At 61.4% G+C, this 19,485-nt stretch overlaps 2 protein-coding genes across 17 annotated transcripts in view; both read left to right on the top strand.

Moving 5' to 3' along the window:
- The window catches only part of PCNT (pericentrin), a 103,054-nt gene extending 94,468 nt beyond the window's left edge, over window positions 1–8,586 (top strand). For all 11 annotated transcript variants that reach the window (XM_025985473.2, XM_025985471.2, XM_025985474.2 and 8 more), the window contains 6 exons: window positions 3,085–3,204; window positions 4,297–4,529; window positions 5,634–5,710; window positions 6,267–6,387; window positions 7,580–7,707; window positions 8,232–8,586. In XM_025985473.2, coding sequence (XP_025841258.2) covers window positions 3,085–3,204; window positions 4,297–4,529; window positions 5,634–5,710; window positions 6,267–6,387; window positions 7,580–7,707; window positions 8,232–8,275 — 723 coding nt within the window. In that variant the 3' untranslated portion in view covers window positions 8,276–8,586. The remainder of the gene's footprint in view (window positions 1–3,084; window positions 3,205–4,296; window positions 4,530–5,633; window positions 5,711–6,266; window positions 6,388–7,579; window positions 7,708–8,231) is intronic.
- Window positions 8,587–16,763: 8,177 nt separating this feature from the next.
- The window catches only part of DIP2A (disco interacting protein 2 homolog A), a 90,071-nt gene continuing 87,349 nt past the window's right edge, over window positions 16,764–19,485 (top strand). For 4 of the 6 annotated variants that reach the window (XM_072738508.1, XM_072738507.1, XM_072738505.1 and 1 more), the window contains exon 1: window positions 16,788–16,995. In XM_072738508.1, the coding sequence (XP_072594609.1) occupies window positions 16,905–16,995 (91 nt within the window). In that variant the 5' untranslated portion in view covers window positions 16,788–16,904. Of the gene's footprint in view, window positions 16,996–19,485 lie in introns of all 6 variants that reach the window. The other 2 variants (XM_072738510.1, XM_072738509.1) reach the window with 2 other exon arrangements.

Here is a 19,485-nt window from a genome sequence, read left to right as displayed (position 1 = left end):
AAAGGGCTGCGGGACTGCTGAGTGCGGCTGAGCGCGGACCTTCCTTCACTCCGCGTGGCCCCTCCGTGTGGGGTGTCCGGGGCAGCAACGCCACTGAGGCAGCACCCAAGTCGGTGGTTCCCGGGGGCGGGCGGGGTTGGGCGGCGAGGACCTCGCGGTAGACGGTGATCGCTGCGCTCGGTGAATGTAGTAAAACCCGCTGAGCTGTGCGCTTCCAGGGGATGAACCTGTGGTTGTACTTCGTGAGGCTCTCGTGGAGGTTTTAGGCGAGAACTGACCTCTCGACGCAGCCGTAGGGAGGCTGCGGTTGAGCGGCGCGGGTCTCCCGCCTGGGAGCTTGCCGGGCCCTCGGCCCTCTGAGGGCGCGGTCGGCCGCCTCGGGCCCTGGAAGCGTGTTGACACCTGCACGTTGCACCCTCCGGGGGCCGGTGAAGCATCTTGTTTCCCGGGTGTTCAGGGCTCGTGTGCAGAGACGCGGTCACTGTGCCCGGGTCCGCTTGTCCGTGACCCGGCCGACCTCAGGCTCTCGCCCCGTGAACCCTCCTGTGGGTGTTCTACGTAGACGGTCACGTCATCTGTGGCGAGTCTTGTCTCCTCTCCAGCGTGACCCCGTTGATTCCCTTCCCTCGGCCTCTTGCGCAGGCTGGACCCCCGCCTGGTGCCCAGTGCTGGGGGCAGGGCCTCCGTCCGCCAGCGGCTCGTGCGCAGGCCCTGGGCTGACCACTGCCCTTCCGGTCTCAGCTGCCAGGACTTTTCACCACGAATGCATGAGGTTGTCACGCTTCTCCTTCGCCTGTTGATACACTGACGTGTTTCTCCTTGTTTCCTCAGCCAACGGCGTATTACCGTGATCTTTGGGCGTGGACTGCGCTGCCGTCCCGGGGGGCCCCAGTCAGTCGTGATGTCTTCGTATTTTTACGTATTGTTGGATTCAGTTTGCCCGTATTTTGTGGAGCATTTTTGCCTCTGAGTTCACGAGGGATCTTAGTCCGGAGGGTTTTTTGTGGGACGTAGTTTTGGCCTCAGAAAACGAGTTGGGACTTGTTCACTCCTCTTAGTTTCTGGAGCAGATTACATAGAGTTGGTATCGTTTCTTCCTTAAATATTGATTATAATTGGGATCCCCGGGTGGCGCAGCGGTTTGGCGCCTGCCTTTGGCTCAGGGCGCGATCCTGGAGACCCGGGATCGAATCCCACATCGGGCTCCCGGTGCATGGAGCCTGCTTCTCCCTCTGCCTGTGTCTCTGCCCCTTTCTCTTTCTCTCTCTCTATCATAAATTAAAAAAAAAAAGTTAATTATAATTCACCAGTGAAACCACCAGAGCCCAGGATGGATCTTTTGGGGAAGGTTCTCAGTGGGGGACGTGGTGGTTCTGGTGCTGGGGGGGCCCCACCGAGCTGCTCCTGCGTCGAGGGGTCGCTGTCTGCCGAGGTGCCACCGGCTTCGCGCTGCGCGTGGTGAAGCTCGGGCGGCGGGGGGCAAAGTCGGCCCGGCCGCCAGCAACCCGGGCCGTGCATTCCTCACTGCTGGAGGCCGCGGCTGTCCCTGGGACCCGAGCCCAGGCACACGTTTACCTTCAGAGAGAAGCTCACCAGGAAATCGGGGAATAAATTGTTACTGAGGAAGAATTGACACAGATGCTGTGCTAGTGTCGGCGGGCCACACGGGGACCCGGAGCCCTGAGCCCCTGCGACCGGGGAGCGTCTGTCGCCACCCGAGCTGCCGCGGCGTCCCCAGCACAGGACGCTGCCGCTCTTCGTCCCTCCTCTGCCTCGTCCTCTCTCTGGCCGCCGGCCACTTTGTTCTGTTGCCCTGAGTCTCTTTCTAGTCTGTTTTGTTCTGTTATTTGTTCCAGTTTTTTAGGTTCTGCATATAAGTGAGATGGTACGGTGTTGGCGTTTTTCTGTCTCACTCCTTTCACGTAGTGTAATTTTTTTTTTTAATTGAAGATTCTATTTATTTATTCATTCAACACACGGAGAGAGGCAGAGACCCAGGCAGAGGGAGAAGCAGGCTCCATGCAGGGAGCCCGATGGGGGACTTGATCCCGGGTCTCCAGGATCGCGCGCAGGGCCAAAGGCAGGCGCCAAACCGCTGAGCCCTGCAGGCACTTCTAAAATAAATATTTTTAATGAGTAAATTACAGACTGAGCATGAATTAGCGGAGCGTTGTCTCCCTGTCCAAGGGGACTCTCGTTCCTGGAGGGTGTCTTCCCAGCAGTGGCCAGGCCGTGTGTTAGGACCAGGACAGCAAACATGTGGCCTTCCTCTTCCTCATCCGGGGTCCCGCGAGGGCCCGTCCACAGGGTCCCCTCGGTCACGGGCTCCTCCTCCAGCTGTGCCCTGAGCTGGGGCTGGTGCGACCAGGCTGCCCTGCCCCGTGCCTGCAGGACGGGGGTCACTGAGCTCGTGGCCCCGTGCCAGGCAGTGGGGCAGCCCCTTGCTGTCTCACTGCGGGATCCTGCTCCTCTGTTGAGAGGCCCCTTGTGGGGCTCTGGGCGTCCTGCGCACACGGTGTCCAGCCGCGTGCATGTGCTTGGACGTGCGCCTGGTGGTGACGGCCTCTGCGTGCACGACGCCCTCGCTGAGACGTCCAGGTGTGATTTGTTGGTGCCGCGGCGGAAGCAGGGACTCGGGAGTTAGCGTTTCCAGGACCAGAAGTGTGTGCTGCTCAACAGACTCAGTGCTTTGATTTCAGTGTTTGACACGCGTTTGGGTTTTGTTCTCGGTAAAGCGCCCGTCGTGCAGTCGTGCTCAGGTGCGCGTGTGTAGTCCCCACCATGAGCGCCGAGCACCCGATAACACACGTGGCCGCTCGGGGCTCTGAAGGGATGCGGATCGGGGACCCAGGGGCGGCCACGCCGCGGCCTTCGGGAGACGAGCTCCAGCCCCTCCGCCCCCGGGGGCCTCAGCCTGGAAAGGTCCTGGGGGGCGGCCGAGGGGGACACGAGCTGTGTGAACGCGCCCTGACCCTGGGTTGGGGGTTTGCGTGGTATCTCCTGCTGACTCTGCCCTTGGCCGTTTCCCTCGATGCTGTTGCGTAGGAGCCGCTCCGTAGACGGTGCGTCTGTGGTTTGTTGCAGAGGCCGGACAGGTGTGCGGGGAAGCAGGACGGGACGGCCTTGCCGAGCTCGGCGCGACAGCCAGACCCAGGACTGCCACCAGCAGCCGCGCGCGAGGACGCAAACACCTGCGGCGTGCAAGTAAGGCCGGGCCGGGGGCCACTGGGCGCCTCCGCTCGCGGACCCTTACGTGTGCAGGGGCGGCCCCGTCGGTCGAGTGTCTGACTCTTGATGTAGCTCAGGTCACGACCGTGGGGTCCTGGGGTCGCGCCCTGCGTTGAGCCCCACGTGGGGCCCTGCTTGGGACTCCCCCCACCCACCCCCCACGCATGCCTTGCTCTTTCAGAAAAAATAGACTTTGTATTCAGAGCAGTTTGGGGTTGACCCCAGAGTTGAGGGGAAGGTGTGAGCGTCCCCGGGAGCCCGCGTGCCTTGCGGTCTGGGATCGGGCTGCAGGCACCTGCCCCCGCTCTCGACAGCAGCGCCCCCAGCCCTCTCCGCCTGCCGGTCTCCCCGACGCCCCAGGGGACTCTGAAAACTCCTGTTGGTTCGTGTGGCTGAGGAGGCATTGCCGTCCCGAGGGCGGGCGCCGCCGTGTGCCTGGTGGCCGCGGGGAGCGCGGTTGGAGGGGACACACTTGCAGCTGGTGTCGCTCCCGAGTGTGTGCGTGCACAGTCAAGGCGCCCGGCTGCGTCGTTGAGGCCACGGTCCCCACAGCCCGAGAACACCCAGGTCGGCGATTCGCGGGTCGTCGTGTGGCCCCAGGTCCGAGCACTGAGCCCTCCCTTGAGGGGAAACGCGTGTTGGAATCAGGTTATGAGGATGCGCCCCTGCTTCAGGGTGTCCTGCGGCCCCCGGACGAGCCCCCACCCGCCAGGTGTGCACGGCCCTCGGGGTCCCGTTCAGGGGCCCTGGGAGGCCCTCGCAGGCCCGGGAAGGATGTGTGCGCCGTCCTCTGCCGCAGGCCGTCCCTGGGAACCGTGTGCACGGCTGACTGAGGTGACAATTTGCCAAGGGGGGAAACCGTCTGATTCTTTTTATTTCAAGTTTTTAAAGCTGTGCTTGTCTAGGTTCTCTGCAGCCGGCGTGAGCTCGAACCCGGAACCCTGGGTCCAGGGCCGCAGGCTCCACCGGCAGCCGCCCTGTGCCCCATCCAGGTGTTTGTAAAGCACAAGGGGACACTTGCCGCACGGCCTTTGTCCCGTGATCGGTTTGCTTTTTTATTTCTTTCAGATGGAGAAGCTGTACCTGCATTACTTGAGAGCAGAAAGCTTCAGGAAAGCTCTGATTTATCAGAAGAAGTACCTTTTGCTGCTGATTGGTGGATTCCAGGACTCTGAACAAGAGACGCTCTCCATGATCGCTCACCTGGGCGTGTTTCCCTCCAAAGCCGATAAGAAGACGACCACGTCGCGCCCTTTCACGAGGTTCCGGACGGCCGTCAGGGTGGTGATCGCCATATTAAGGTAGCGCTGAGGCCCGCGCCGCCCCGAGTCCGCGGGCAGGAGGCACACGGGGTGCCGGGTTGTGCCCCCCCATCCCAGGCCCCCCCAGGACAATGACGCTTGAGCCTCTAAGATTACGTGACGCCTGCCCCAAGGGCACGTTGTGCACAACTGTCTGCAGCACGCGGAGTTGGCTTTTCCTCACCAAACCCGGGCTTCCCCCTCGACGGCCGCGTGCTGGGTCCCGTGTGATGACGGGACAGGCACAGCTGATGGGGTTGAAACTGTGTCCCACCGCTCCCCGTGGCCACGTCCCACGTTCTAGTGACACGTGTGCTCCGTCCGGGGGGCCGTGAGCCCATCTCCGGGAGGGCGGGGGGGGGTCCTGCCGCCCCAGCGCTGTCTGTGGCCCCGGCTGGTTTGCACGGGGTCGTGTAGGGGCAGGTGTGGGGCCTCGGGTGTGACTGGGGATCTGGGCCTGTTCATACCGGTGATGAAATCGGTTCTGTGTCCTGATGCGGAATTTCTCAGAGCATTTGTCCCACTGAGGATTGGGGGATCGTAGGGCCGCATGCGCCCGTGACGCCCTGGGGCCTCCCTCAGGCCGGGTGGGCTGGTTCCCCTGGTCGGCCAAGCACCGGGGGCGGGGGGGGGGGGGCAGGGAGCCCTGCCCTGCCCTATGGAGACCGCAGACATGGGAGGCGGCCTCAGGGCGCGGTCCCCTCGGCTCGGGGTTCTGACCGCAGCCCCCACCTGTCCGTCCACCCGCCCGCCCCGCATGTTTGCAGAGGCTGCGCTGGGCCAGGAAGCCTGGCGGTGCCACGTGGGGCGGGCCAGCAGCCCCTCCCCCCCCTCCCCTCCCCTCCCCTCCCCTCCCCACAGCTGTGGTTTGATGCGAATCAGAAAGTGCCTCCCTGGAGCCAGGGTCAGGGCCTAGGGCGGCAGGCGGGAGGCCACAGCGCCGCGTCCCCGGGCACCACCCGGCTGGGTCTCCCTTGTGCCCCCCGAGCCGTCGGGGCTGGGCCGCTGGGCGTCAGGGTGGCGGGTCAGGCCTGCACTCGCTGCTGTCTTCGCAGCCGTTGTGCTCTGGTTTCCGGCCTACCGTGTCCTTCCTCTCCCGCGCAGATTACGCTTTCTGGTTAAGAAGTGGCAAGAGGTGGATCGGAGAGGCGCCGCCACGCACGGCAGAGCACCACGTCCAGGTGGGCCCACTGCCCCGCGAGCAGACGGCGAGGTGGCTCCTGGAGGGAGGTGGTGCGGGTGCTGGGCGGACGCCGGCCGGCGCTGGGACAGCGCAGGGACCTGAGCGCACGGTCGCCGTCGTGACGAAAGGTGTCGGGAGCCGACTGCCTGCTGCCCCCGTGTCACCGTGTCCCCATCGGGCACGCGGCCCGGCCGCCCATCAGCCCTGGTTCCCGTGTGTTATTTCCTGGAATTAAAATGGCTTCTTGGCCTCTGAAGACCTTGCTGCCCCAGGTCCGGGGCCCCTCCGTCCCCCGAGCCCCTCGCTGCCCCGCAGGCCACGGGCGCCCGCCGAGCGGTCCGGTCGGGTCAGCCCCGGGTCCGCCCCCGTGGCACAGTACAGAGATCAAAACTCAGGCCGCCTCCGGGGCTTTTTAAAACATGATTTTACAAATCGGTTATTTTAAAAATGCTTTGAAATCGCCGTGCAGACTCTTAAAAGTTCATAGACTTTGAATTTTGGTAGAAGGGCCTCTGCTCACGGGTGTTCCTCTGTTTCCTGTTCTCGGGGAGAAGGGCTCCCGGCGCCACGGCAGCAGCCCCCGCCCGCAGCCAGCAGGTCGCCCCCGACCCGGGACACGTCCTGCAGCCGCTCTGGGGACCGAGCGCCCAAGGCCTCCCCGGGCAGGAGGCACAGGTGAGTGTGGCCGCCACGCGCCAGGGCCCGCTGGGCTGGGCTGCACGTGTCCTGGGGACTCGGGGTGACGTGAGCCGTCCCAGGGCCGTGGGAGACACCGGGCCCCTGTGGGGAGGCCTGCAGCCTCCACTTAGGACAGCAGAGGCCTGGAGGTTGCTGGTCGGTGCAGGTAGGTCTGGCCCTCGGTGACCCGTGCGCCCCTGGAGGCCGCGGGGACGGGGCCGCGGCTGGGACTGGCCATCGGGGTTTCCCTGCGAAGCGTGGGACGGCTTCGCTCTGCAGAGGGAACCGCGCAAGCGTCTACTCAGGCGCCGGGACAGGGAAGCCGTCGGAGCCGTGTCGTTTCCACCACGATCTCCCAGGATTTGTAACAAAGCACACTTGAGTTTGTGTCTCTGTGGTGTCGGCACCTGTGTCTGGATTCCTCCGTGCCAGCGTGTCCCGCTCTCAGCCCCCGCATGTGCCCTCGCCCCGCGCCCCGGCTGACGGGGCATCTCCGTGCACGCTGCACCTGGGCGTCTGGTGTGGCCGTCCCGCCCTCGCACGGGCGCCCCGTGGAGCCGCAGGCGTGTGCTCCCGCCGTGCCGACCTCGTGCACCTGGCTCCGGCCTGGCCCCCCACAGCCGGGGTCGTGAGATGGAGCCCGTGTCAGCGGGGCCCCGCCAGGTTCCCTCCCGGGGCTCGCTCCCTCGGGGACTTTATTTTATTTTCCCTCGGGGACTTTAACAGACTGGTGTACGGGGAATCTTACTCATTATAACTCACTTTATAGAAGTTGGGTTTGTATTTACTATTTATTTTAAGGTCTTATTTATTTATTCATGAGAGACATGGAGAGAGGCAGAGACACAGGCAGAGGGAGAAGCAGCCTCCCTGCGGGGACCCCGATGCGGGACTTGATCTCGGGGCCCCGGGGTCACGCCCTGACCACCCAGGCATCCCCAGAAGTCAGTTCTAGAACATCACACTGCACTTTATTTTTTTATTTTTTATTTTTTAAATTTCTTTACACTGCATTTTAAAACCATGCCTGACTAGGGCTCCCGGCCGCGCGGTGGGCAGGGGCGGTGGAGGCAGCACACGCGTGTGCACGCTTCAGGCTCTGCCATGGCGGGAGAGGCTCTGCGGGGAACACCGTCCGGTCCCCCCTCGCCGCACTCTCCGTGCTCAGGACACTCGCGTGTCTTCGCAGATCCACTCCGTCCCCGGATTCAAGATCACAAGGGTCCCCGGCTGCTTCTCAAGATCCCGAGCGCTCCCTGACGGAGTATATTCGCCACCTGGAGGTGATCCAGCAGCGGCTGGGCGGGGCGGCCGCAGGTGAGGGTCTCGGCCGGACACCCCGGGCCCAGCCCAGTCCACGGTCACCGCCGCCGTGTCCCTGTGTCCCTGGGAGGGCGATGGCAGGTGGTGGCGCCGCCCGTGCATGGAGGCCGGGGACCGCGGGCTCCGTCCCCCCCCACCCCTTCGCACACGAGGTGCCACACGGTGGCGGCGTCTCTACGGTCAGGGCCTGAGCCGTCGTGTGTCCTGTGGTTCTCGTTCTTACCGCAAGTGAGACGAGCTCAGGGCCCCGGCCCAGAACTCAGCAGCTCTCGTTGAAAGTCCCGTGGAGGGATCCCCGGGTGGTGCAGCGGTTTGGCACCTGCCTTTGGCCCAGGGTGCGATTCTGGAGACCCGGGATCGAGTCCCGCGTCGGGCTCCCTGCATGGAGCCTGCTCCTACCTCTGCCTGTGTCTCTGCCTCTCTCTCTCTCTCTCTCTCTCTATCATAAATAAATAAAAATTAAAAAAAAAAAGTCCCGTGGAGACGCTGAACTGACGGTCGGTCATTTTCATTTCTAGATTCGGGTTCAAAGAAATCCTGCTGCCAGAGGACGAAACAGTGAATAAAATCCTTGAGGCTCTCTCCTGTGGCGGCTCTATTTGAGGAACAGGGCTCTTTCCCTTTTCCTAAGGACGGCGTGCGGCGGGCGGCGCCTGGGAACCCGCCCCGGTGAGAGGCCGCGCGGAGCATCTCGGTCCCTGCCGTGCTTTAGCTCCTGCCCGGGTCGTGCGCGATGACGGGCGCCCCGGCCTTGCCTCCACGCGGCGAGCGGAGACCGGCCTCCCGCTGGTTATTTCCTTGACGTGGACGGAGGGGAGCTCGGCTGCAGAACAGAAACAATAAAATGACAGCACGGCCTTACGTGCGAACGGCCCTTGTGGTTTCTTTCATTTTATCCAATTTGCTTTGTAATTGGTGAAAACCCGAAACCTTGACTTGGAATTTGTTGAAATGTGCGTCAGCTTTGGTGGAGCGCCGCGAGCCCTCCGCCCCGCACAGAGACAGGCCTGCCCGCGCGGCCCTCCCCGCTCTCCGCCCGTTTCCTGCGGTGGGACCTTGCACGGGCACGTGTTCCGCTGCCTCGGGTGGTTTTACTCATTCCTGAGAGGCCCAGAGAGGGGGACGCAGGCAGGGGGAGGAGCAGGCTCCACGCGGGCACGGTCCAGGGATCCTGGGTCACGCCCTGGGCCGAAGGGAGGGGCTCGCCCGTGGAGCCGCCCAGGGGTCCTGCTGGCCCAGGGGTCCTGCTGGCGTGGGTGTTTCCACAGCGCGGCTCTCTGGGTGACCGCGCGCTTCCATGACGGGTTTCCCGCTCGCCCCCGGCACGTGCTCGGCTGCATGAGGGAGGCGACGGCGGGGATGCTGCGTGAGGGGTGCGCCTTCTGCCCTCACAGCGACCGCACAGCCGGGGGGCCTGTTCCCTGCAGGAGACGCAGCCCAACGGGCGTCCCTGGGGTGACCCTGAGGCTGCGCATAAGGGAGTCGTTCACTGTGGCTCTGGGGCGAGCTGGCAGGTGACAGTCCGGCTTTCTTAGGTGTTGTGCTCGGAACCGTTTAGAATAAGGAGCCGCGTCAGGGAGACACACCAGCACCACATGGGACCCCCCCACCCCCCGCACGCCCGGCAGGACGGCCACCGTCGGGAGGCGACAGAGGCGACAGGTGCGGGGAGGATGTGGAGAAAGGGGAGCCTCTCCGGCTGGTGGGAACGCAGGCGGGGGGGCCACGGTGGGGACGGGGTGGGGGGGTGGCCTCAGGGAGCCTGACACGGAGCTGCCCTCCGACCCGGCAATTGCACTGCTGGGTACCGACCCCACAGCCCAGAGGCGGTGAGCTGCAGGGGCACCTGCACCCCGCGTTCCCCGCGGCCGTGTCCATGGGGGCCGCGCTGTGGGAGGAGCCTCGACGTCCACGGACACATGCTGGAGGGAGGAGACGTGGTCCCTGCGCACCCCGGGTGTCACTCGGCCATGGGGGGGGGGAGATCTCGCCATTTACACTGATGTGGGGGGAGCTGAGGGCGTGATGTCGAGGGGGGCGAGTTGGCTGGGGAGGGACATGATCCCACGGCCTCCCGCACACGGGGACTGGAGGACACAGCCCAGAGGGTCACGGGAAGGAGGGAAAGTGAAGCTGGACGAGTCAGAGAGGGAGACAAACGCTGAGAGACTGGAAGTCCCCCCGCCCTCGCCGGAGGAGGTCGTCGGGGTCACGGCCCGGCCCTGGGCTGGCCCCAGCCCACCTGGGCAGTCAGCCGGAGGCTGCTCACTCCCTGCCCGTCCTTGGTCCTTGGAATGTGTGCTCCGCCCTGTGTTCCCACTGTGGGACTGTTCCGAGGACGCGTAGCCGCGTGGATCCATCTGGATCGTGCATGTGACTGGATCCGGTGAAGGCTTCTATAGGAGCTTCTAACTGGAGGGAGGGTGTGGAGTCCTGCTGGTCTCGGGCTGCCCAGGACGGGCCTCGGAGGAAGCTCCCTACTGACGGGGAGCGCCCGGCCCCGTCCCCCCACCCCGTGACCCGTGGTGCACGGGGCCAGGTTGTGAGCCTGCACGCGCGTCCCATCAGGGGCAGCCAGTGGCCTGGGCCCGAGAGCAGTGGCCCCGACGGCCGTCCTCCCACCAGGCTGCCAGCTCCTGCGGGTCCACAGGCAGAGCCTTGCGTCACGTGTGCAAGTTGAACCCCCAGGTTCCCTTTCATTTTCTAATGTGTTTTTTTATGTCTTTTTAATTAAAAAAATTTTTAGATGATCTCCGTGCCCAACCTGGCGCTTGAACTTACAGGAGCGAGATCAGGAGTTGCATGTGTTACTGCCTGGGCCAACCAGGGCCCCTACTTTTTAGTTTTTGATGGAACAAAGTGTTCTTAACTTATGCTTTTATTTCTAATGCATTGTTATTAGTTTTTTTTTTTTAAATTTACTTTATGCTTGTATATTTGTTTTTTTACTTTTTGTTATTAAGTAGGCTCCACGCCCAACGTGGGGCTTGAACACAAGGATCAAGAATCACACTTCACCCGCTGCGCCAGCCAGGCACCTTTTTATTCATTCACTTATTTTAAAGATTCTATTTTTAGGTCATCTCTACACTCCACACGGGGCTTGAACTCACAACCCCGAGACCGAGAGTCGGGGCTCCACGGACCCAAGCAGCCACGTGCAGCCCGTATCTGTGTTTCCAATTGAAGCGTAGCTGACGGGCAATGTTCCATCCGTTTCAGGCGCGAGACATCGAGGCTCAGCGCTTTTCTACGTTATCACCGTGACCGGTGTGGCCACGTGTTACACTCGTCACTTGGGCGTTACTGACTGTGCTCCCCAGGCTGCGCTTCGCATCCCCGTGACTCCTTTACTTAATAACTGGGAGTTTGTGCCTCTCCATCCCCTTTATCTGCTTCACCGCCCCCCCCCCCCCCCGCCCCTGGCAGCCACCAGTTCTTTGTATTTATGAGTCTGTTTCTCTTTGTTGTTTCTTAGATTCTCTCAGGCTCGTGTCACGCAGCACGATACCCTCTAGCTCCATCCACGTCCCGCCGCGGCGAATGGCAAGATTCCATTCTTTTTGGCGGCTGAGTCATAGTCCATTGTGTACATTTACCCCATTTACCCCCCTCCCCAGCCAGCCAGCCGTCGATGGGCACGTGGGCTGCGTCCATATCTTGGTTTCCGTAGCTACTGCTACAGGAAATGTAGGTGTTTTTATTTATTTATTATTATTTTTTTTTAATGTAGGTGTTTTTAAGTTAGTGTTTTAATTCTTTAGTTTCTCAGTCGCGGGAGCAGTACCAGGACACCAACACGGATCACCTGGGCCCCCCCGACTTCTCCCCGTTGTGTAGTTAGCACCATAGCACGCCTACCTCCTCCCCTTTCAAGACAGCGACTCCTCCCCTTGCCTGCTGGTTCCCGGATGCTGGGTCCCCCGGTTCCCAGACCTCCGTAGTCCGTAATGCAGTGGAACACTTGCTGTGTGCCCTGGTGAGCGTCCTTTTTGGGAGGCAGGACCTCTACCCTGCGGTCTGGACTCGGGAAGACAGGAAGCAGAAACTTCCCGAGTGGATCTCTGGGGGCAGCGCTAAGTGGGACCACTCGTGTTTGCGCCCTTGGATTTCAGCTCCCGTGTCCCTCCTGTTGGGAACACCGCGCCACATTAAGGTCTTCGTGGCCCCTGTCTTCGCAGGTATCAACTCCTACTTCAGCGCGTCAGCTTTGGCTTGGGCTGGCTGGCCCGGTGCTCTGGCGGGCAGCAGATGCCATGGATTCCGCGGCGCCAGGGGAGCAGATGCCCCGTAAGGCCCTGCCGGCTGGCATCTGTGGGCACGAAGGCCAAACTTATACATAGACTGTGAGTGTGTTCCCGTGAAGATGACGCCTGGCGCCTCCAGGCTGGAAGAGCTCCAACACGGTGGAGTTGGTCACAGGAGCTTCTCGCTGTGAGGAGCCACAGTGGGAGCTCAGCATCCGTCCTGGGCTGGCAGGTTAGACACCGAGTGGCCGCTCGTGGCCGGATCAGAAGACTCACACGGCTGGGCCCGGAGTGGCCTCCACTCTCACGCTCTGGCCGCGCAGTCCTCCTGCCCGTTGTGCCAATACTAGGGTTGCCGATGACAGCCGCTGTCCAGTGTCACCTGGCTGCATTGTGTCTACTGGGCTGTTTAATACTCCTTCCGCGGAGGCTCTCTGGGCATCAGCATTTTACACAAAGACCGTCCCCCTTGGTGCCTATTCCCATAGGCCTGCCCCCACGCCTCATCCCCGATCTCCTTGTCCCCAGCCTCTAATTATTTTTGTTCCAAGCCCTAACCAGTCACCCAGGTCATCCGACGCTGCCCAGGGTCCGTATATATTCTCACCTTGGTTTGCTTGTTACATAAAAAAAGAATGACTGGGAGCTTTGCCTCTTGGGAGGATGTACCCTTACCACTGTCTTACACGCTGTCTTTCCTTTTTTTTTTTTAAAGATTTTATTTATTTATTTATTCATGAGAGACAGAGAGAGAGAGAGAGATGCAGAGACACAGGCAGAGGGAGAAGCAGGCTCCCTGCAGGGAGCCCGACGTGGGATTCGATCCCCGGACCCCTGGATCACGCCCTGGGCGGAAGGCGGTGCTGTACTGCTGAGCCCCCCGGGCGTCCCCACTCCTGCTGAGTCCTGCTTCCATCTTATGACGGGCTGTTGCCGGGCCCAGCTGACCCGGAGACTCTGACAGCCCATCTCGTAATGGGCTATTTTGGCTGCACGGTGACTTGAGTGTCCCAAGGTCCCGTGTTCCCTCTCTATCGAAGCACAGTAGCAAACCAGGATATTTTTTTCCCCATGAGGCATATAAATTCTCTGCTCTAACTGGTGTGCCAGAAGCTCACGGTCCTGAGTTGTGAGTCTCCTACCTGGACATGCCAGAAACTTCACACTGCGTTGTTCCTCACTCCGGTAACCACCAATGCCACCTGCTAGACCATAGGACTCAGGTGGCGGAGCCACTTGCATCACAGCCTGGACCTATCGCGGCCTCTGTTCACTACCTGCGCACCCCCCCCCCCCCGGGGGGCCGCTCTAGCAGGAGCACCATGGTACGGCCCAGGTACACAGGCATCAGGACTCTGGGCTCTTCTCAAAGCTGACAGTTTTCCAACTCAGTCCGTATTAGAGTCTGAGCTGGATTCCCAGGTGTGGAACGTGCTGCTTCCAGAACCTGAAGAGGTGCAACAGGGTCTTGCTTCCTAACTGTTGAGGAGGAAGATGCAATAATCGTCTTTTACTTCTGGAAAGGATGCCCTGGGCCACCACGGGATCCTTCACAATATTATGGAGGTAGCAGGCCCCGAATTTTCACAGGGTTTGGGATTTCCTTCCTGTAGTACCTGTGTCTCACCAGGGTCTGCAGCATCTTCGCCTCGCGCTCATCTGGCCGAACAGTATGTTGACGGGATGGGACCACGCAGTCGTCAGCAGACCCTTCAGGCCAAACTCTGTTCCACACGTTCCACCATCTGGGGCCCACAGCAACTGTCAGACGTGTGAGGAAATGAGTAACCGAGAGGGATGATTCTGATCTGTGCCACCGAGAGTGGTGATTTGTTACCCAACCCTAGATCCGCCATCAAGCCAGCAGCCCTCCCGTAGGCAGGTTCACACCCCGTCTTCGTGTAGGTGTAAACGCCATGTCCTACAAGATTGCGGATAAGCCAGGGAAGTCTTCTGCTCAATTTTATTATTTTTAAAAATTTATTCAAATTCAACTGACATATAGTGTATTCCTAGTCTCAGAGGCAGAGGTCAGTGACTCAGCAGTTGCGTAGAACACCCGGTGCTCACGACGCCACGTGCCCTCCTCGACGCCCGTCCCCCGTGACCCCGTCCCCCACCTCCTCCCTGCAGTGAGCCTCAGTTTGTCTCCTGGAGTCAGAAGTCTCTCAGGGTTTGTCTCCCTCTCTGACTTCATCGTTTTATTCTTCGCTCCCTTCCCCTGTGATCCTGTTTTGTCTCTTCAATTCCACATCTGAGGGAAACCACGGGTAGTTGCCTTTCTCCGAGTAGCTTATTTCAGGAGCGTAGTGCCCTCTCGCTCATCTGTGTTGTTGTAAACGGCAAGATTTCGTCCTCGCTGACGGCTGAGTGGTGTCCCGGTGTGTATAGACCGCGTCTCCTTCCTCCATCACCTGTCGATGGACATCTGGGCTCCTCCCACAGCGCGGCCCCTGTGGACACGGCTGCTGTGAACGCTGGGGTGCAGGTGCCCCTCGGGATCACTACGTTTGTCTTCTGCTGACTTTTACATTGCAGCTCCCATCCGATTTCTTCAAGGGTCATGCTCATGAATTAATGATGTTGGCGCCACTACTCATTCATGATCCAGGCCCACACAAATCGTCCCAGTTCCTGGCAGTACTTGCTGGCTGGGTCCCAACAGCTTGTTAACGGGTTGAATTCTTTTTTTAAGATTTTATTTATTTATTCATGAGATACAGAGAGAGAGGCAGAGACACAGGCAGGAGGAGAAGCAGGATCCCTGCAGGGAGCCCGACGTGGGACTCGGTGGGACTCGATCCCCGGTCTCCAGGATCACACCCCGGGCCTAAGGCGGTGCTAAACCGCTGAGCCCCCCGGGCTGCCCAGTGGGTTGAATTCTATCCCAGAAAAGATGTTGAAGTACTAAGCCCAAGTACCTGTGAATGTGACCTTATTTGGAAATAGGGTCTCTGCAGATGACCAAGGTCAGATGAATTCATCAGGGTTGGGTTCTAATTCAATATGACTGGTGTCCTGATAAGTAGTGGAAATTTGAACACAGGAACAGACACACGTAGGGGAAAAGCCATGTGGGTCTGAAGGCTGATGTGACGCCCCTCCAAGCCAAGGACAGCAAACACTGCCAGCAAACCGCGAGAAGCTGGGAGAGACGAATGACATCTCAGACCCTCAGAAGGAACCAGCCACGCGGTCATCTTTTTTTTTTAAGTGTATTTTTTTTTTTTAGTAACTTTTACTCCCAATCTGGGGCTCTAGCTCATGAGCCCTGGATGAAGAGTCGCATGCTCTTCTGAGCCAGCCGGGCGCCCCCCTGCTATCATCTTGTTCTGACTTCTGGCCTCCAGAGGCAATAAATTCCTGGTCAACCATCCTGTTTGTGGTGCTCTGTTAGTGCAGCCCAAGCAAACTAGTACAACACACAGTTCCCGTGAGGGGGAGGGGCTAGACTTCCCTTTCAATCTTATGTTTCCAGCCAAATTATCCCCCGAAAATACCTGTGATTATATGCTTAGTGTCCAGCGGGTGCGAGGAAGGAGTGCTGGGTAACGAGGGAGAGGTGAGGCACGCGGTAGGCTGGGGAGGCAAAACCTCCGAAGGTAGCCAGCCAGGTAGCAAATCCCTCCAACCCGTGTGTCCTGGCCCCAGCTTTCCCCGACCAGGGTCCCAAATTTAGCATGACCGAGCTACCCGGGTTGGATGCTTACGGTCTTTGAGGAGTTAGTCCCTGGGCCTGGCCCTTGACTTTATGTGTCTCAACGTGGGAGATTGTTTTTTTTTAAGATTATTTATTTATTCATGAGAGACACTTAGAGAGAGGCAGAGACACAGGCAGAGGGAGAAGCAGGCTCCATGCGGGGAGCCCGATGTGGAACTGGATCCCGGGACCCCGGGGTCATGCCCTGGGCCAAAGGCAGGTGCTAAACCACCAGGGCTGCCCAGATTGTTTCTTTATATGCAACCAAAGAGACTGCATGCCTTTCAGTTGTGAGCCATCAACTCTCTGTTGTTTTTCTTAAAAGAAAAAAAAAAAAATGAATAAAGTAGGTTCCACGTCCACCCTGGAGCCCAAGGCAGGGCTTGAACTCCTGACCCCGAGGTCCGGAGCTGGAGGCTTAGCTGACTGAGCCCCAGGGGGCCCCTCCTTTTTCTCAAGGGCATCAACGGTTCAAGGAGGAGCGGCCCATCCGCTGTGCCTCATGGAAGCTACTGCCCCGCGAAGGCTTGCACCGGCCGCCTGGCTGCTCACCTGCAGCAGGTGCCCGCAGCCGGGCGGGGGCGCGACCCCGGGGGTCCCTGCGGCCTGCAGGTGCACCTGCCCCGGGCGCCCCCTCCCGAGGTCAGGCGGAGGTCAGGCCGAGGTCAGGCCGAGGTCAGGCTGCGGGCGGGAGCGAGCTGACCCGGGAGGACCTGGGCGGGGTCCCCGCGGGGCGCCTGCGCCTGCCCGGCCTGGCCTCCGCCCGTCTCTGCGGCTCTCACCGACGAATACATAAAATCTTAATCTTACATAAAAGGAGAAATAGCCGAAAGCCTGGGACCCAGGCCGCAGCCCCGCCGCGCGCCCGCCCGCCCGCCTCCCCGGCAGCCCCGCCCCGCGGCCTCGGAGCCAATGGGCGCGAGCCTCGCTGTTGCTGGGCGGGCCGCCTCCCCGAGCCCCGCCCCCGGCCCGCGCACGCGCACTGTCCCTCCTCCTCCCGCCCGCCCCGCCCCGCCCCGCCCCGCCCCGCGCACGCGCGCTCCGCGTCGGGCCTGCCGGGCGCTCGGGGGCGCGCGGGGTGGCGGCGGGGCGGCCTCGTGCTCGCGCCCGTGCTCGCGGCCGCGCCCCACCCGCCGCCTCGGCTCCGCGGGGCCCTGCCGGGTCGGGCTGAGGGCCGCGAGGGGCCGCGCCCGGGGCCTCCGGCGCCGTCCGGCCTGGTCGTCCGCGGGGCGCCGCCCGAGGCCATGGCCGCCCGCGGGTGTGCGCTGGAGGCGGCGCCGCTGCCCCCCGAGGTGCGGGAGAGCCTGGCCGAGCTGGAGCTGGAGCTGTCGGAGGGTGAGCGCGCCCCGCCCCGGGACCCGGGACCCGGGACCCGGGACCCGGGGGCTGACCCGACCCTGACCCCGACCCGGGCCTGACCCCGCCCCGACCCCGCCCCGACCCCGACCCTGACCCGCGACCCGGGACCCGGGGTCCTAACCTGACCCCAGACCCGGACCCGACCCTGACCCTAACCCTGGACCCCGACCCCAACCCCAGGACCCAGGACCCCGACCCTGACCGAACCCTCACAGGGGCCCGGACCCAGGATCCTGACCCCGACCCTGTCCTGGACCAGGGACCCGGACCCGGGATCCCGACCTGACCCTGACCCCGACCCCAACCCCGACCCCAGGACTCAGGACCCCGACCATGACCGAACCCTCACAGGGGCCCGGACCCAGGATCCTGACCTGACCCCTGGACCTGGACCCCGACCCGGGGTCCTGACCCAACCCTGACCCAACCGTGACCCATACCCAGGGTCCTGACCCCGACCCTGTCCTGGACCAGGGACCCGGACCCGGGATCCCGACCTGACCCTGACCCCAACCCCGGGCCCAGACCCTAGACCGGGACCCCAGACCCAGACTCAACCCCGACCCCAACCCTGGGATCCCGACCTCAACCCTGACCCCAGGACCCAACCCTGAGACCCAGGACCCCAACCCCAGACCTCAACCCCGACCCAGACCCTGACCCTGGACCCCGACCCTCACCTGGGACCCCAGTGCTCCCCCCCCCCCCCAGCGCCAGTGCCCTGCGGGTCCAGAGTGGCTTGGCCTCCAGCTCGTGAGTCTGGGTGGGAAGGGGCGTCTCTGGATGCTCCAGGCGGGGCCTGCTTCCTGGGGCGCATCCCAGGGCTGGGCGCCCAGCACCCGGCACCTGCCTCTCGGCCGCGCGGCCTAAAGGAACACCTGCGGAGCCCTGAACGCTTAGAAGGAGGTTGTTGCCCCATTTCCGGAATTTTAAAAAATTAAAAAAAAAAGAAAAGCTGAATGAATGGTTGCTTGTTAAAGAGAGACGGGAGTGATTGCACTTCAGCGGTGGGCGGCTTCCTCTGGAATCCTCTCTCCCGGGCTTGCGTCCTGATGTTCTGTTTGGATCCGCGCTCGGAGCGACCTCTTGCCCCGCGTCGGGGCAGCGGGGGCCTTTGAGGAAACACGGCTCAGTGTTTGAGTCTGGTTTTGAAACCGAAATGCATTTTCAGTTTTTAGATTCGATGGTTTCATAGCCCAGCTACTACCACGTCGGTGAGCGCGTGCATGGGCGCCCCGGTAATGTCCCCACGCTCGGGGCGGTGGGCGCACGGGTACCTGCTCTGAATTGAACGTTGAAATGTCTGGGTCTGTGGCACGTGTTCTTTAATGGAAGCGCGAGAAGGGGGTGGACTTGAGGATTCTTTGCCATGAGATGCGCTCGAGAACGGGCTTGGGGGAGGGCCCCGGGCTGCAGGCTTCACACAGCAGGTACCTTCCGCAGAGGGCTCCTAATTTCTGCCCCTGTTTTTGTTATTCCCTCAACTTGTGTTTCGTGGTTGTATGTTCAAGGGCTTTCTAGGAGCTGACGGATGAGACTGGACCCCTTCCTGAAAGAACCTTGTAATTCATGTTACTTCAGCGAAAAAAATCTCATCCGTGGACTCCGTGGGTGCCGTCCCCACTTCGGCCGTGTGCGTGTGCGCAGCCGCCTCGATGAGTAAGGGGCGGCCGCGGGCGCTGGAAGGTGGCTTCAGCCCGGAGGGTGTGGACTAAGCGTTGACAGCGCAGGGTGCAGCGCGCCAGGGAGGCGGGAGCCCTGGCCTCGGTCCCAGCTTCTAGGCTCGCCTGACACCTTTCTTTTGGCCCAAATAGGTCAGTGATTACGGGGCCCAGTCCTGCGCGGCCCTGCCCCCAGGTGTTCCCGCACCTTTGCGAAAGAGAGATACTTTTTCTGTATCTCTCATGAATAAATAAATGCAATCTTTAAAAAAAAAAAGATTTTATTTATGTATTCCTGAGACACAGAGAGAGAGGCACAGACACAGGCAGGGGGAGAAGCAGGCTCCCTGCAGGGACCCTGACGTGGGACTCATCGGGTATTCCAGGGTCACGCCCTTGGCAGAAGGGAGACGCTCCACCCCCGAGCCCCCGGGCGCCCCATTGTGAAGCACAGTCCCACAGCAACCAAAATTCGAAATTCGTTTTGTCGTCATCATTTAAAACTTGGATCAAGTAGAAGTAGGAAGCGCGCCTCCCCTCCCCCATCACACAAGGGGGCGGTAGATCTCTGATCAGAATAAAGTCCTGTGGAGCAGCCTCAGGTTTGTCTGGAAGAGAATGGTGCGCACCGTCCAGGTGACGCGGAGCCGGGCAGGCTACGGGAGAGCGGAGCCCGCAGACACGGCGCTGCCGCACGGAGGCTGGTGGGGGTAGAAACCTGGATAATCTGGAAAATCCTGCACAGCTTCCCTCGGCCTGTACACCAGTAGGGACTAGTTGAAAGTGTGGCCCTGCCTTTGTTCAC

This window comes from Vulpes vulpes, chromosome 15, assembly GCF_048418805.1.
Source record: "Vulpes vulpes isolate BD-2025 chromosome 15, VulVul3, whole genome shotgun sequence".
Classification (NCBI taxonomy): domain Eukaryota; kingdom Metazoa; phylum Chordata; class Mammalia; order Carnivora; family Canidae; genus Vulpes; species Vulpes vulpes.
The sequence above is the reverse complement of the archived record's forward strand: the minus strand, read 5'-3'. Positions and strand labels throughout refer to the sequence as shown.